This window comes from Tachyglossus aculeatus, chromosome 19 (genome assembly GCF_015852505.1).
Source record: "Tachyglossus aculeatus isolate mTacAcu1 chromosome 19, mTacAcu1.pri, whole genome shotgun sequence".
Taxonomy (NCBI): Eukaryota; Metazoa; Chordata; class Mammalia; order Monotremata; family Tachyglossidae; genus Tachyglossus; species Tachyglossus aculeatus.
Genome location: NC_052084.1, coordinates 38,379,518 through 38,397,950, shown reverse-complemented (window position 1 = coordinate 38,397,950; position 18,433 = coordinate 38,379,518). Strand labels below are relative to the sequence as shown.

Here is an 18,433-nt window from a genome sequence, read left to right as displayed (position 1 = left end):
TTTTGCAGGTGGAATCTTGGCCAATAAGCAGAACTGCTTTGATGACTTCCAGTGTGCGGCTGAATACCTCATAAAGGAAGGTTACACTTCCCCAAAGACCTTGACCATTAATGGTGGTTCCAATGGAGGCCTCTTAGTGGGTAAGACCCACCTTCTCCTTGCTCTTCCAGGCTGGTCATCTGTGGGACTTTTGGAGGATCTTCAGTTTGAAGTTTAGGAAGTTCCCATACTCTGAGGGAACTGATGATGATGATAGGATTTATAAAGTGCCTGCTCTATGCCAAGCATTGAAGTAGATTCAAGATTATCAGCCCCTGTCCCTCAAAGCGCTCACAGTTTAAGGGGAAGGGAAAACTGGCATATTATCCCCGTTTTACAGAAGAGGAAACTTAGGCATGAAAAACTTCTCCAAGGTCACACAACAGGCAATTGGTGGTGCCGGGACTTGAATCCTGGTCTCTCTCCCAGGCTTGTGCTCTTTCCACTCGACTACACTGCCTCCCAAGGAGTTTTATTGTGGTCATTCTGAAGATGGCTATTTTATATAGTGGTATATTCTGGGATACCTTCCTCTGACCTGGAAAGGTTTCCCCCATCCCTGACACTGGCTTCATTCATCTGCTGCAGGAATTAAAAGAGTACTCAGCTGGGGTGTTAAAATTAATTCCATGAAATATTCTTTGTAGGGTCTCCAATCCTAAAGTGCTTCAGAACCTTGATAAAACCATAAATGCTGTCTGAATCAAGGGCCATACTGGGACAGGCCTGACCAGGCTTACTGTAAGCTTCTTGAGAGCAGGCCCATTATCCTCTGCCTTCATTGAAGCAGAAGTGGTATAGTGGATAGAGCACAGGTCGCAGAGTCATGGGTTCTAGTCTCAGCTCCACCACTTGTCTGCTGTGTGACCTTGGGCAAGTCACTTCACTTCTTTGTGCCTCAATTACCTCTTCTGTGAAATGGGGATTGAAACTGTGAGCCCCACATGGGACAGGGGCTGTGTCTAACTTGATTTGCTTCTGTCCACCCAACAGCTTAGTACAGTATGTGCAAACAGCACGTAACAAATACCGCCATCATTATTATTGAACTTTGCAGGTGCATAGTTCAGTGCTCTGCATACAATAGACACTCAATAAATACTATTGATTGGTGCTTGAAAATGTCCCTGTCTTCTTAGGATAACTTGTTCTGGATGTAGTTTCCTTGAGGCTTCTAGCCCACTGGCCTTTCCCTCTGCTAACCCAGTTCAGACCTGTCATCCTTGAATTGCTCAGATCTGTTTTAGCCCTGTCAATATTTTTGACCCCCACATCTCCCTAGTGTAACAATATCATTGATTTGATTGTACTGCATCTACCCAAGTACTTAACACAGTGCTGGGCACCTAGTAAGCACTTAACAAATTCCACAGTTAGCATTATTGATTGAGGCAATCTGTGTTCCACCGACTGTGGCCAGATGATTTCTTCTAGTTGGTTTTGAGGCTTCCCCATATTACCATGTCCTCCTTCTGATCCTCTGAGAGAGCCATTTTCCGGCTCCCGGTGCCTGATTTCGTAAGATGCAGCATCTGCAAGTGACTGTGGAGCTCCAGGTTTCGACAAAGGCTGACTTTGTATTGTGCCAGACAGAACTGTGCCTTCTTAACAATGAATTGGGGACCTCAGAAATAACTGAAGCTTCAGCCTCATTTCCTTCAAGACCTTTATAGGAAAGGCACTGAGTAGCACAAATAAAGAATAAAGTTCTCTGGAATAGAAGTTGCGGGTGGGGGGGGACTCTAAAATTGGCAATCTTCACTCACCTCGGTTCTTTAGGAGTTTGGCGGTCATTGGCTTTGGTTTGAGGTTTGGATTTTTGGGGTAGGCTATAATCTGCTATGTGAGAGACTCTTTGAGGGCAATGATCATGCCTATCGACTCCACTAAAGGAACTGTGGCATTTGTTAAGTGCTGACTATGTTCTAAGCACTGGGATGACACATGGTTGTGAGATTGGACCCCATCCCTGCCCCACTCAAGGCTCACAACGTATTTGCAGATGAGGAGAACAGACCCAGAGGGATGAAGTGAATTGCCCAAGGTCACACATCAGGCTAGTGGCAGAATAATAGCGACAATATATAATAATTGTGGTATTTGTTAACCACTTCCTATGTTTTGAACATTGTACTAAGCGCTGGGGTAGATACAAGATCGTCAGGTCCCACATGGGGGTTTGCAGTTAAAATAGGATGGAGAGTAGGTATTGAATCCCCATTTTGCAGATGGGGATATTGGGGCACAGAGAAATTGAGTGTCTTGCCCAAGGTCACATTGCAGACAAGTGGCAGGGCCGGGATTAGACCCCAGATCCTCTAACTCCCTGGCCCATGTTCTTTCCACTAGGCCACTCTGCTTCTCAGACCTGGGGCTCTAACCCAGGTCTCCTTACTCCCAACCCCGTGCTCCCTCTACAAGGCCACACTCTGCTCTCACAAGCGCTCCAGATCCGCAGGCACTCGGTGAATGCCATTGATTAATGTGTTTGAGCCATCAAATTTATTCCGCTCACTTCCCGCTCTTCTTTCCAGCCGCATGTGCGAATCAGCGCCCCGACCTCTTTGGCTGTGCCATCGCCCAGGTGGGTGTCCTGGACATGCTCAAGTTCCATAAATACACTATCGGCCATGCCTGGACCACGGACTACGGATGCTCCGACAGCAAAGAACACTTCGAATGGCTCAGCAAGTGAGTGATTTTGGGGTCTTCTGACCTCACCGGCCCGGCCCAGCCTGGGACAATGAACTCTTGGTTTGTGCTTGAATTTTCCCTACCTGGAATGGCGCTAGAGCCACACTCATCAGCCTCTGTGTGCAGTCAATGTCTCTTCCCCTCATAGGTGAACCAGTTGATGATTCATTCATTGCAGTAGTTGAGCACCCACTGGCCATTGTGTCAAATGCTGGCTGTGGGGGCCGTTTAAACATCATTCAGAGTTGGGGGCCCCATGAATACCGAATGCCTCTGGACTAAGCTGCAGGGTTGTGCTGTTGTAAAGACCCTGACACCCTGGGGCTCTCTGGGGCTTGGGGATTTCCACCTGCACAAGGGAGGACCCTGGTACTCTATCAGGCCACTGCAGCTGCTTGAGAGTCAGCATTGGTGCTTAAAAATAAATCAAGGGAAAAGCAAAACCACTGATTACCAGGCACTTACAAGCTTATCTTCCCAACACTGTCCAAACTTGGAGTGCAGCCATTCAGGCATTGACAAATTCTGATCCCTAATAGTGTCAGAAGCTCGGGTTTGGGTTCTAGTTGAGAACAGGGTTGATGGACTAGCATGTCGAATTGAGAGTGCTGATGATTTTGTGATGATGGTCAAATGTGCCCATTGTCAGTGCTCGTTGTTTGTTCTGTGAACCGTGACGCGTATAGTGGATACAGTGTGGGCCTTGGAGTCAGAAAGCCCTGGGTTCTAGTCCAGACTACACCACTTGTCTGCTGTGTGATCTTGGAAAAGTCACTTCACTTTTCTGGGCCTGTCACCTCATCTGTAAGACGAGGATTAAGGCTGTTATCCCCTTGTGCGACATAGACTGTGTTTATCCTGATTACCTTGTATCTACCCCAGCACTTAGTACAGTGCCTGGCACATAGTAAGTGCTTAACAAATGCCATTAATGGGAAAAAAAAGAAGAAGAAATAGAAGAGTGTCTTCTGGCATGGTGCCTCTGATGGAGGGAGTTTCTGACCAAAGAACTACTTGAGGTGTTCCGCTAAGGGGAAGCCTGAAAGATGACTGCCTGACCGAGGTGGCAAACACCACAGTGGTTACCACGGCAAACCCCCTGCGAGGACATGGCACTATGGCAGGCATCGGCACTGCGCTGTGATCACTTTGGCTGTCTTTAGGTCCTGCACATAAAAAATCTTGGTGGGCATTGTGCCCTGTGCTGCACTCCTGCCCATCTATTCACTTGTTGCACTCTGTGCCCTAGTGCGAACACTGTGGGCAGAGACGAGGGTGTTCTCAATCCTCTGGCCCCAGAATCGATTATCCCACACAGGATTTTGGTCCCCAGTCCATCAATGGAATTTATTGAGCGCTTACCATGTGCAGAGCATGCTACTGAACATTTGGGTGAGTAGTCATTGGTCTGAGCCTTATCCCTCAGTTACAGCTGGAGACTCCATCTTCCACAAAATCATTAGAGGGTTTCACACTGTTCTTCTGGTGAGATTTGTGTATTTAATGAGCCCATCCTTATCAACGCAGTCGAAACAACTAAAAATTTGTTACGAACCATCAACAGTCAAGCAGCTAATTAAGAAGCTTTGACACAACCACTCGTCCACTGTCAGTTCCCTGCCACACCAAGAATCAAAAGTCATCCAAGCTGATCACTGACCTAGCTTCTAGCCCTAAGTATGAGTTTTTTCAGCGATAGATTTTGCCAAGTGAACTTCCATCTTTGATTTGTTTGATGGCACTTCCTTGGCAATGCTTGACTGTGGATTGCTTGACATAATGACAGTTTCGAGGTCAGTTACCTGAGGGACTTCCCAGTTTCGATTCCTTTCTGGCCAGCCTCAAGGTTTTGCCCGAGGCTGGGGGCAAAGGCCTTGGGTTGTCTGGAGTACCGTTGACGGCATCAGGCAGCTGCCGCCCCTCGGAAAACATGGAACGGTGGGCAGTGGGCCGGGCAGGGGAGGAGCCATGACTGTGCTTGCAGCTGGCCCAGGGCTGGAGGAGCTAAGTGCACTTCCCTTTTTCAAACTCCCTATCCCTTCCCTGTATTTCCACCACACATCTTGGCTCTTCTGATATTGTAAGCCCACACTAGAATGTAATAATAATAATAATAATAATAACAATGGCATTTATTAAGCACTTACTATTTGCAAAGCACTGTTCTAAGCGCTGGGGGGGATACAAGGTGATCAGGATGTCCCACCTGGGGCTCACAGTCTTCATCCCCATTTTACAGATGAGGGAACTGAGGCACAGAGAAGTTAAGTGACTTGCCCAAAGTCACACAGCTGACAAGTGGCGGAGCCGGAATTTGAACCCATGACCTCTGAGGGCAAGGATCACATCTAGAGAAGCAGCGTGGCATAGTGGATAGAGCACGGGCCTGGGAGACAGAAGGACATGGGTTCTAATCCCAGCTCTACCACTTGCCTGCTTTGTGGCTTTGGGCAAGTCACTTCACTTCTGTGCCTCAGTTACCTCATCTATAAAATGGGGATTGAGACTGTGAGCCCCACGTGAGACAGGGACTGTATCCAACCCGATTTGCTTGTAATCACCCCAGTGCTTAGTACAGTGCCTGGCACATAGTAAGCACGTACCAAATCCCACAATTATTATTGTTACGTCTACCAACTCTTTCGTGATGCAGTCTTCCAGATGCTTAGTATAGCACTCTGCACACAGGAAGCACTCAATAAATCATGCTGATAGATTGATTGAACCTACCAGGATACAGCAGGGTCGGGAGAAACGGTCAGCGCATGCGTGTGGTGACCGACATAGCCAATGCCCCAGCAGGACCCTTTTTTGTCCCGGGGTTCCGTGAGGACGCAGCCCCCAGGGTCCTGGAGAGAGCGTGCGCACGGTCTGCAAGTTGTGCTGCGGTGGGTAACACCTCGGGGGGGTCCCAGAGAGAAGAGACCCTTCCTACCACACCATTCCATCTCACTGGAAAATTGTGCCGATTTCACAGACTTTTCCCCAGAAGATGTTAAGTAAATTAAAGGTGACTATTGAGATGGTCCATAATGACAGTTAATTAAAAATAGCTGCCTCTTTTACTAAGATTGCTCGTTGATTAGTCCCGATCCATTTCCCCACTCCCGTTCTCCCTCCGCATCTTTCCTCCTCACAGAGACGCATAGAGAATCCACATCAGAAAATTAAATGTAAACTAGGGCAGAGTTCAAATTCTCAGAAAGCCATCAGTCCTTAGCAATTTGCCTTCTGATAACTCTTGTACTGTGCCTTCGAGATAGAGAAAAGAGTGGGATTTCCCTGCTGATTACAGTGCAGGGACTCGAGAAAATTAACTATGGGAGGCCAGGGCTACGGATTCAGTTTCCAACCCCCTCCTCTGCGGGGGGTCCAGTGGTCGGGGTCACGCACGGGTGAGCCGCTTTGGCCCTCGACCCCAGAAACAGTCAGTGCTGATTAGGCTAAAATGATTCCTTAACCTGGAGGTTAATGCAGCTTGGAGGAGAAACAAAGCCTCCTCTTTGGGCATTTCGGTCCCAGTACTTCTGTGTATTTTGGCTTTAATCGAAGGTTGCCATTGTGTGCTTGAATGTCTAAACTCTAGGGGAAGATGTCCCGCAGATTAGCTTCCTGTGGCCAGTTAGAGTTCGTCCAGTGGTTTACAATAGACAGTCATACCAGTCAACCAGGGGATGAGGATGATGGTGACGGTGCTTAAAAGCGCTGGGATCCATGAAGGATAATCAAAACAGATCCAGCCCTTATCCCACCATGAGGCTCGTGCTCTAAAAGGAGAAGAACGGGCATTTTTCCCCATTTTACAGATGAGGTAACTGAAGCACCCAGAGTTTGTGACTTGCCCAACAGGCCAGTGACAGAGCCGGGACTAGAACCCAGGTCTCCTGACTCCCAGTCCCACTCTCTGTCCACTAGGACACCCTGCCTCTTACGGCTCCCTGCAACCTGGGCCACCATCTTGTTTGGGTCTGTTTTCAGCTGAAATAGACCAGTGTTCCAAAAAGGAGAGCCATTCTAAAAGCACCTTTCAATTGTAAATACGTATGGATACTGATTACTTACCACAAACATGTTCAAAATGGGTGTAAAGAAAGTTTGGTTTTTCTGTGAGTTTCTGAGAAGAGAAAGCCTCATGTGTAGAAACATGAGATGCCTTTCCCAATCAGGTCTAGCCCATTTGAGCCTAACAGGAGGTGGTACTGACCCTCCCTGCTCAGTCTGCGGTCAGCTCTGTGCCTTACACCTCGGCCTCCACCCATGCTTCCACTAGTGGAAAGAGCACAGGCCTGCGACTCAAAAGTACCTTGGTTTTAATCCTGGCCCCACCACTTTCCCTTTGTGTGACCTTGAGCAAAGTACTTAATTTCTCTGTTCCTCAGTTTCTTCATCTGTAAAATGAGGATTCAGTACCTTTTCTCCATCCTACTCTGTTTTGCTCCCCCCACCATTTCCTTCAGACCAGAGTTATGCAGATTTACCCCAGACAGGGGTAAGGCGCTTGATTGAGTGGATTTGTGAAATTTTCATAAGGCATCTCCATAATTAACTGAATTCTGTGGTTTTCAATAATGTGCACCAGCATGCTAAGGGACAGAGCCAGCTGTTTTGTGCCGAGTGTGGTGGGTTTTTCACGTCCATCTTAGGGAAATGTCTTGGAACAGTGATTGTTCAGTCAGCCTTTAAACCTAAGTGCGGGGACTTGGGAGAGATACGGAGTGGGCTACCTAGATCCCAAATCCCCATTGAGAAAACTGCGCGATCCTAGAGTCCAAGCAGATCAGTTGACCGATATTGTGGAGTGAGCAAGGCCCCATTGCATGCAGGGCACTGACCCGAGCAAGGGGGAGGGACGGGAATTCTGGCTGGCTAGGGAGGCTGGAAAGGACCCTGTTGCCCCAGGTCTCCCGGCAGAGCAGTGACCCTGTAAACGTGTCTGTTGATGTCCTCTGCAGGTATTCTCCGCTCCACAACGTCAGGCTCCCGGAAGGAGACGGGATCCAGTACCCGTCCATGCTCCTGCTGACCGCCGACCACGACGACCGTGTAGTCCCCCTCCACTCCCTGAAGTTCATCGCCACGCTGCAGCACACCGTGGGCCGTAGTCAGAAGCAGACCAACCCCCTGCTCATCCACATTGACACGAAGGCCGGCCACGGTGCAGGGAAGCCCACTGCCAAAGTCATCGAGGAGGTCTCTGACATGTTTGCTTTCGTTGCCCGGTGCCTCAATCTCGAGTGGATCGCATGAGGGGGAAGGGGTGGTCACATGCCGCAGGGTCCCGGGGAACTCGAGGGTTTTAATAAAGCTGAAGCGGAGATGCCACCCGGCATCGTATGTGGAAGGACTCGGTTCCTCCCCTTGCAAGCCGCCGTTTGTCATTTTGGTTCAGCCAGGGCCATCGTGGCATCTCCTTGGTGGAGTTCTGTTTGAGCCGTGTTTGGGCAGGGTTTTAAAATAGCATGTTGGCCGGGGAGCCGCACGTTAGGTGGCTCGTGCTGCCAGGGGTCCCCAGGGCCTGGGTGGGGTGATATTCCTCTGAAACGTTTGAGCGTCCATCGCTCCCAGAGCTGCTCTCAGCTCCCCTCTAATCGGTGCAAGGCTGTTGTAGCAAACATTCGTAATTTCTCTACAAATATAATAAATGTTATTTAAGGAAGGGAGGCCTCACTCCTGATTCTTTTCTTCAGAAGCATCAAAGTGGGACACGATTCTGCTTCACGGCAGCTGCCTGTTCCCGGTCAGAATCTGAACCTCGTGCTGCAAGGCGGAGGGGGTGTGGGTGCCCCACTCTGAGTCAGCACTGTTGGGAAGTCCTTCCCAAGCTAAGACAAGGGCAGGCAGGCCATCTGCGGATGGGGAGGACCAGCACAGATGTGAGTGCACCAACATCAGCTTCCCCAACTCCTGCCCACTCTGACTGGGCCAATCACCTGGTGCCACTCCTCTGCCCACACCCCCACCTGCTCTATCCAATGCTGTTGTTCGTTTCTTCACTCGTGACCTTACCACCAGCGGAGAATGGCACCTCTTTCTTTATAAAGTCGCCCTTCCTCCTTCCCTGCTCTAGGCTTGCATCCCAGTCCCACTCACGCTTGGAAATATGGTGCATGTGTTGACCGTGGGTCACGAGAGAAAGCAGGCCCCTCAAGTGACCCCCCAATTTCCAGTGCCCCTTTCCCACCTCGGGAAGTGGTCAAGCCCCCTAGCAGGGAAAGCAGGTGAGCGGGCACTGCTGGGTGAATGCTGGCGGGATGGGCTGGCTGGTGATAGGCCCTTTGGTGAGGGATTATGGACCTGATGGATGGGGAAGAGGTAACAGACACCCCCGGCTGGAACCCAACAGGGATGTGAAAGAGGAGGCTCATTGATTGATTGAGTGATTTAACCTAGGCCAAAAGGAAATGGCACAGAGATGGCCTGGAAGGAAAAAAAAAGAAAAATTCAACTTGGGGGAGTGCAGCGGGGACTCTGAGGTCAAACCTCCATTAACAGCCGCATCGGGACAGCCAAGCTGGTGTGACACAGTGGAGAGGGAAGTTTGTACTGTTACATGAGCTCAGGAAAGGCCACAGCTATTTTGAACTGGGTACTATATTTAGAAATGGCATCATAGACCAGAGAGAGTGCATGTCTACAGCCCACCCTGTCCTTCAGGTGACGTTTTCCTGAATTCCCATCGCGCCCATCTCTAAAAGAGCTTGCCCTTTTATTGTCCCGGCTCCAGCGACAGAGGGAGGAGCAAGCGTCATGACCTGCCTCTGTTCCGAGAAGGCAGTGAGCTTGATGTCAGACATGGGTCTAGCCCTCAGTCTGCTGAATTCAGTCCAGCCTTATTCTGCTGCCGGCCTGGGAGTCCACAGAGGATAGAAATTAACAACAACAGGGACAATAATAACAATAATAATAATATTAAGTGCTTACTATGTGTCAAGTACAGAAGTAGTCACAAGTTTAAAAAAAAATGGATCATTTCTCTACAAAAGCGTTCAGAACATATTACCCCACTCCTCAAAAAACTCCAGTGGTTGCCCATGCACCCCTGCATCAAACCAAAACTCCTCACCATTGGCTTTAAAGCACTCCACCACCTTGCCCCCTCCTATCTCTTCCCACTTCTCTCCTTCTACAACCCAATCTGCACACTTCGCTACTCTAGTGCTAACGCTTTACGTCCTGCCTCTGGCCTGGATTGCCCTCTCCCCTCAAATCTGTCAATTACTCTCCCCCACTTCAAAGCCTTATTGAAGGCACATTTCCTCCAAGAGGCCTTCCCAGACTAAGCTCCCTTTTCCTCATCTCCCACTCCCTTCTGCATTGCCCTGACTTGCTCCCTTTGTTCTTCCACCCTCCCAGTCCCACAGCTCTATTATGCATATCTGTGATTTTATTTATTTATATTGATGTCTGTCTCTCACCACCTCTAGACTGTAAGCTCGTTGTGGTCAGGGAATGTGACTGTTTATTGTATTGTATTCTCCCAGGTGCTCAGTACAGTGTTCTGCATACAGTAAGTGCTCAATCAGTACGGTTGAATGAATGAATGAAATGGGACACAGTCCCTGTCCCACCTGGGATTCACAATTTTAGGTAGGGAGAATGTGTATTTTATCTCCCATTTTACAGAAGGGCAAATTGAGGTTTAGAGAAGTCAAGTGACTTGGTACAGTGCTCTGCACACAGTCGATTGTAAGTTCCTTGAGTGCAGGGATCATGTCTACTAACTACTCTCTCAAGCACTCACTACAGTGTTCTGCACACAACTGTCAATTGTACTAATTGAGCATTTACTGTATGCAGAGCACTGTACTAAGCACTTGCAAGAGTACAATATAGCAATACAATAGAAACATTCTCTGCCCATAAGGAGCATATAGTCTAGAGGGGGGAGACAGACATTAATATAAATAAATTACGGATATGTATGAAAGCGCTGTGGAGCTGATTATGCCCAATACTCTTTGATGGAAGGGAGGTTCTTCACCTACTCAGTAAAAAAGAACATAGGACCCTTTTTTCCCTAATTAGCACTGGTCATCTCTGGATCATCCGTGCTTGGGTGGAAGAAGTGGTGCGTCTAATGCAAAAAAAGTCTGAGAAGAGAAAACAGGGAGGAGGTTGAGACGCTGAGAAATGGGCCTGGGAGACGGCCAGTTTTGTCTGTGGTGGGCACCTCGGTGTGAGAGAGCAAAGAAAAGAGATACTCAAAAAGCTGGGGAGACTTTAAAAATCGGCTGCAGAAAACCCACAAAACGGGTCATCTGCTTGCAGATAAGCCAAGGTTGAACCTGTTTTTCTAAGAGATGTTCCATGATGTCATATCCTTAGCCCAAGAGAGGGAGATAGCTCTTTATGGCTTATGCTCAAGCGCCAGTTTTTTTCCTCTTCCCTTTCTACTTTGAATACTTTCTCTTGGGTGGTTTTTTTGCTACCATGAAGGTTTCACAAAATCATCATCGTAATGCAAAGTTTTATTACATTCCCATGGCTTACTGATTTTGTTTTATGTGCTGCGAGTACATTGGAGCTCCTTTCCTTATTACCCAAGCTATCGCATTATGCACAGATCATTACCTCTAATCCCCTCTGCGTCTCCACAATCCTGTGGGGATTGTCCTTTGGATTTAATAAACGGAGTTCCCATCTTAGACACCCCGGTGGTGTCCAGAGGCCCAGCACATTACTCTTATGATCCTATGCCTTGACTCTAGGGCCGTGGACTCCTGAAAGGTCAGTGCTTCCAATAGTCCATCCATTAGTAGGCAGTGGCAGGAGGACAGCCAGTGGACCACTGGCCACCTTTGGGATGAGATATTGCCAGTCAGTAGAAAGCCAGTTTGCGTACCTGAGTCAAATAGGGTTTGGCGCTCTCATTCAGTTTTGTTAGCCGAGTCTTGGGTGAGTTTTATTGGATTATCCAAGCCAGCTTTGATTTGTCTAATTGGAGATTTCTAGTAAACCGTGGTTAGATCATTGATATTCTGTTTAAATATGTTTTTAATTAGATGTATTCATTTAGGACTTGTCCAGTTAGTTCTGGATGCTGGGATACTAGTCCTCACAAGGGCTGAGACGACACTAACCACTGACTCTTGGCACCGCCGCTGCCAATCTCAAAGGAAGCAGAGGAACTAACAACCATTAACTATGTCTCCTTGTGTGCACTTTTAAATCTCTGCAGGATCTTCAGAATGTGCACTCATCAAAAGGTCAGAGAGTGTGCATTGAGAGAGAGAGAGAGAGAAGAAAGGGAAAATTGACAGAATGAGAAGGAGAGAGGGAGGAGGGAAGAGAGAGTATTCCTGTTCTGTTCATGAACTGCGGTGACTCTCGTTATTCAGGATATTTCACATCACAAACAAATCCTGGCCCTGCGTTAGGAGAAAGCTCTCATTTCCATCAAATCACAGGGGTTATGAGTGGTTTGTTGCTCTGGACTATGATTGTTCTGCTGAATCTCTGGATGCGGTGCTAATAAATGTCAGACTGGTTTTTCTTCTCTCAGAAAGCTTTTTCTTGATCCCATCCATCCCTGCAAAGACAGTCTTCTTGACCCTGCCTGGCAGAGGTGACTGTGCTGAAGCTTCCAGCTTCCCTGCCCTCCTCTGCCTCCTGCATGGGATCAGGCGTGGGGGACTGGGCCTGGGTCATAGAAGCTCACGGCTCCACCCTGGTCCTCCCTTTTGTCACTGAACAGTTGCCACATCCCGCTGCGCTCCCTGAATAATTTAGTGATCCATCCCCCAGTTTAGCACCAATGGAAGCCATCTTTTCAGAACTTCTGGTGGGAATAAATAACAAATGAAGAATGACTTTCCTTGCTTCATTAAACATTTAGACCATTTCCAACCTTGATGTAGCTGCCTGTCACCTTGACAGCAAATGACAGAGTGCAGCGATATGGGAGACATTTTGACTCCTGCAGAAAAGTGACTGGAAGGTTCTACCCTTTCCACGTCCACATAGATGATCTCTCTGTAGCATGACAGTTTACTCCTGGGTAAAAGGGATAGACACCTGCATCTATCTCAGTGCTTAGCAAAATGCTTGGAATATAAAAAAGACACTCAACCAATTACCATCATTAATAAAACCAGAACTCATCATCCCATTTGATGAGTTGTGGTACTAAGTGATTCTTAAAATAGAAATGGTCCTTGTTACTAATGTCCATGCAGCTCAGGAGCAGGTGTTGGCTGTTCCACTGGAGACCAGGGACTCCCAAAAGATGGGGAATAGCAGCAGAAGGTCAAGGGACCCCCCAACTCCAGGATTCCAGGAACACAGGCAACAGGGACTTAGAAAAGCTATGAGAGTGGTCAGCTGAGTAAGGGTTCTTTAAAAATCTGCCCCAGGTTTGAGATGCCACATCGACATTATTTATGAGTGGTTTGTGCTGCTTCAAATGTTCCACTTGGGAAAAGACTTCACTTGACTTCTGCTTCCTATCCCTATCCAGGGTACAAACTTGTGGCTTTAATTGCTCCAGCTCTGTTCAGCAATATGTGTGACACTCCCAGGGAGAATGATTTATCTCCTAGTGCTCCAAGTTCCTTTGTTTTTTTAGATGCTCCATTCTGGGCTAGCTATTGGATAGCACCATGAATATCTCAAGTAATCTCTGACCCCAGTCTTATCATGTCAATCCTCAGGTGAAATGTCATGGCCAGATTTCCACTCAACACTACTCGGTGTTTGACTTTTGTTAGGTTTGACTCCATTGTCTTAATGGTATTTTTTATGGTGTTTGTTAAGTGTTACTATGTGCCAGGCACTGTACTAAGCACTGGGGTAGATACAAGGTAATCAGGTGGACACAGTCACAGAGAAGCAGCGTGGCTCAGTGGAAAGAACACAGGCTTTGGAGTCAGAGGTCATGGGTTCAAATCCAGGCTCCGCCACCTGTCAGCTGTGTGACTTTGGGCAAGTCACTTGACTTCTCTGTGCCTCAGTTCCCTCATCTGTAAAATGGGGATTAAGTCTGTGAGCCCCACGTGGGACAACCTAATCACTTTGTATCCTCTCCAGCGCTTAGAACAGTGCTTCGCACATAGTAAGCGCTTAATAAATGCCATTATTATTATTATTATTATTATTATTATTATGTCCCACATGGGGCTCACAGTCTTAATCCCCGTTTGACTGATGAGGTAGCTGAGACAGAGAGAAGTCAAGTGATTTGCCCAAGGTTACACAGCAGACAAGTGATGGAGCCAGGATTAGAATCCAGGTCCTCCTAACTCCCAAGTCTGCGCTCTATCTACTAGGCCATGAGCACTTACTGTGTGCAGAGCACTGTACTAAGCCCACCCAGACCATCACTTGTTTTGTTGCCATGTCTGAGGTTTGCAGCACCTGGTGCTGTTATTTCTTTTGCCTCCTTGTCTCTTGATTCTGTCAAAGATTCTGCCTCAAGAAATGACACTCCTTTTTCTATAACAGTACGCCATGCTGATCTCTCCATAACAGTCTTCTACCAGTTTTCAGCAGGGATGCAGCTTCTTCTAATGCATTGCTTTCCCACATTGGTAAAACGCTGTGGTAAGTTTCACTGTACTCAGGGTCTCTGACAGGGTGGGAACAGTGACCGGCACCAGCCAATATTCCCGGCATTTGGCTCTGGTTTCATTCTATGCACTCTGATATGAATACACCCCTCTTTCAACCCCCACTCCTCACCCTCGTGCACCAGGTGTCAAAAATTGGGCCAAACAGGGGCAACTCTCCAGGAATCCACCTCATTCCCACCCCCTGGACCTCCATGGTCCTAATTTAGCATGTTGGTCTGAATAGTGCTGGTTTCGGGCCAGTGCTACTCTCACAATTGCCCCCTCACCTCACCACTGATTACTGGATCAGATGCTGCAGTGGGTAGGGGCTCCCACTCTGACTTGGCTTCTCTGTGCCTGCGTGCCACCTGTGGAGTGCGTGTGGCTCCTCTCCAGAAAGAGGAATTGGGAGAAATGGGTCATGGGATTGAAAACGATTCTTTCCAGCCAGAGGAAGCAGTGTGACTCCCTCCCAGGGGGCCACTCAGAATTTGCAAGGCATACTTTGTGATCTGGATGAAAGGGAGCCAAAATGCAAAACCTAGGAGACTGGCCAATTTATGAATGCATTTTTCTCTCACAGCAGGAGCTTCACTGTCATTACCCTAATAGGCTGAGGGCCTGTGCTCTGAGAAGTGAATCTTCTGTTGGAACAGAACAGAGACTTGGTGTTCGTTCATTCACTCAATCAATCAATGGTATTTATTGAGCACTTATGGTGTACAGAGTACTGTTCTAAGCACTTGGGAAAGCCCAGTACAATACAGTAGGTGGACATGATTGCTTTCCACAAGAATTTTATGGACTAAAGGGGGAAACAGACATTAAAATTAATCACAGATGAAATCACGTGGCCTAGTGAAAAGAGCCCAGGCCTGGGAGTTAGAGGACCTGGGTTCTAATCCCGGTCTACCATGTACTTGCTGTGGGACCTTGGACAAGTCACTTCACTTCTCTGTGCCTCAGTTCTCTCATCTGCAAAATGGGGATTCAATGCCTGTTATCCCTCCTCCTCAAAATATGAGCCCCATTTGGGACCTGATTATCTTGTATTTACTGCTTACTCTACTGAGCACTTAAATGCCAAAATTATCATTATTGTTATTATTATTATTATATGTACATAAGTATGGTGGAAGTGGGGTGAAAATGAAAGTGCTTAGGCAAAATCCTCCCTCAGTAAAGGAAGTTATTTAGGAACCTAATGGGAAGGTTGTGTCTATTATTTTCTCTGTGGCCATTCCAGACTTTTAGCAAACAGATTATATCATTTCCAATTTGAGTTCATTCTATTTCATTTACTCCAATGTTGCATTGAGTCTCAGGAAATGACAACGTCCCTCAGTGAGTAAGCTGGCGCTCTTAAATCAGATGAACGCAAATAGAAAGGCCAACTCACTTTGCTTGTGAACAGTTTGTCTTTCGTATGGCATGCTGGAGTTTGGGGACCTGCTGTAGGCCCGGGGGAAGGAGCAATGCTCAGGGAATCAGGAGGCCTCGGCTCTGGTCCCAGCTCTGCTTCAGGAGAATGTCAGCTTCAGGGGCTGGGCCATTGGCAGGGAAGGTTTCTAACAGAAGAATCAAGGAGGACTTTCTGTGAGGTGGATGGGCCCAGCAGGGAACCTGAAATTAGCTGACCAATGTGGGCAGTGAAGACCGGGGCTGCTGTCACAGCCACCCTGATATATCGCGCTATGGTACAACATCGGCATTTTGCTGCGGTCACTTTGGACATACATAGTCTCTCCCCTTGGCCCCTTATATGCCCAGCATGCCTCCCCCACCCCCCAGTTGCTGCAACCCTCCTAGGAGGCAGCCTGACCAGTGGGTAGAGTTTGGGCCTGGGGGTCAGAAGGACCAGGGCTCTAATTCTGGCTCCACTACTTGTCTGCTTGTGTGATCTTGGGCAAGTCACTTAACTTTTCTGTGCCTCAGTTATCTGTAAAGAAGGGATTGATTGTGAGCCACATGTGGGACATGGACTGTATCCAACATGATTTTAACTTCTATCTACCCCCATGCTTAGTTCAGTGCCTGGAACAGAGTAAGGGCTTAACAAATATCATTAAACAAACACACACACACACGCACAAATTCCTAACTGAATGGTAGCAGAGATGGAGAGAGTACAGTCTGCCACAAGCTTACTCCCTCCCCTTCCTCCCCTGCTCCCTCTATGCTTTCCCCTTCTCCACAACCTTCAGGCTCTCTTCCACTGCCTTGGTGGGATTGGAGACCTTCAGGCTCTCTGTAGGGGTGGCCTGGGTCCCATAGTGAGCTCCTTGGCCTATTTAATATAAATCTTCCAAGTGGATGATGCTACAGAGGCATTCCCACCTCACGCTGGACACTTCAACCAAATCCAGGTCTGACTAGTTTGGCCCAGCAACAGGACAACCTCTCCCTGACTTGAGACATTATCTTCCTCAGGAACTCACTTATGCCCTTAAAACTTAATTTCCCAGTGTTTAGATAAGCACCCAAGAATAAGAGATTACAATTTACAAGGAGCGGTTCATTCTTTGGGTATGAAGAAATTCGATACTTGTATTTAACTGAGGGAGAAATATCTTCATCTAAGCCAACATTAGAGCCAAGTGAAGTTTATTGGATATTGTGTTCTGAGGCTGCTTATCAGCATTCATAGCATGTCTTAATTTCCTGTGACTGGGAAGAGCACAGGAGCAGAGACTGGCTTGCCAGAGTATTCTACAGGGGACTAAACGGCCCATCTCTCCCTCTGACTATTTTGGGTCAGATCTCTTGAGGACAAATTCCTTTAAAATGGGCCCCTGAAACAACTTTCCTTTAAACGGGGATTCTCCTCTTCCTCTAGCACTCTTGAATTTTTAATGCCAAAACTCTCTGACTTTGAGGTAATGCTGCAAAATTACATTAGCTTAAAACATCCCCCAGTCCATAAGATTTGAAGTTCCTTATAGGTAGGGAATGATTCATTTTTGTTTTGGATTTCCCAAATTTTTAGTACAGTGCTTTGTACTAGTAAGCATGCCATGAATGCCGGAACTGCTACTACTTGAAGAAAGTGATTCAAGCCACTTTAAATTTAGCATTAGCTAATGACAGATCTCTTTATCATAGATAATGGCAGAGCCCCTAGTGTGTTACCACAGAGTGCCTTTTGGCTGAATAGGAGGTGAAAGTAATACATGAAAATTAAATTAGACAGAGGCACAAGTTTTTAAAAAGTATTCAAAATCTCAGTACATATTTAGTCAATCACCTACTATGTGCTGAACACTCTTCTAAGAGCTTCGAATAGTACGTTAGGGTTAGGAAACCAAATCTCTGCCCTCAAGGAGCTTACAGTCTAGTGAGGGAGACAGACACTAAAATGATTAACAGGCAGTTGGAGGGATGAAAAAGAGGTTATATGCATGAGTTGAATTCTAAAGTAATGGCACATAGGAGATGCACGTACATGCTCCTGGAGGTTGTGAATACACCAGTGAATAGGTGGTGTGGATATATTGAGATGGTAGTTGGGCAGACATAGGATGAGGACAGCTGAGGCCTGTGAGATTTCAAGTGGGAGGGTGTTCCCGTCAGAGGAGAAGAGGAATAAGAAAAGGTTTGGTGGTACGTAACAATCCTTGTTTTTATCACTTTTTTAAAAAAATACATCATTTTGGTCAATTGCTAGGATCTTGGAAACACAGTGAGGCCTAGAATATTATTCCCTGTGGGTCCAGCAATCTTCCACTTAACAGTCTATCGTGGGACCATATAAGAGCTCTAGTGGGGATCAAGCATCGTCCAGAAGCAGCTGGTAGAGTGAAAGCTGGCAGGAGTGGGGTACGATGGTAGCCAACGGAAGGTGTAGTGAATGTACCCGTGACTCAGAAGAGGTCCCTTTAAGGAGGAATGTGACTTTAACATGTTTTGTTTTGTTGTCTGTCTCCCCCTTCTAGACTGTGAGCCTGTTATTGGGTAGGGACCGTATCTATATGTTGCCGACTTGTACTTCCCAAGCGCTTAATACAGTGCCCTGCACACAGTAAGTGCTCAATAAATACGATTGAATGAATGAATGAATAGAACAATCTCTAGACTGTGAGCAGCAGGGACTGCATCTGTTTGTTGTTATACTGTACTCTCTCAAGAGCTTAGCACAGTGCTTTGCACAAAGTGAG

The 18,433-nt window shown here is 47.3% G+C and overlaps 1 protein-coding gene across 1 annotated transcript in view; it reads left to right on the top strand.

The window, feature by feature from the left end:
* Positions 1–8,389, top strand: part of LOC119940909 (prolyl endopeptidase) — a 52,842-nt gene extending 44,453 nt beyond the window's left edge. Inside the window, exons 13-15 of the mRNA XM_038761301.1 lie at positions 9–140; positions 2,574–2,730; positions 7,686–8,389. Coding sequence (XP_038617229.1) covers positions 9–140; positions 2,574–2,730; positions 7,686–7,980 — 584 coding nt within the window. The 3' untranslated portion in view covers positions 7,981–8,389. The remainder of the gene's footprint in view (positions 1–8; positions 141–2,573; positions 2,731–7,685) is intronic.
* The last annotated feature ends 10,044 nt before the right edge of the window (positions 8,390–18,433 follow it).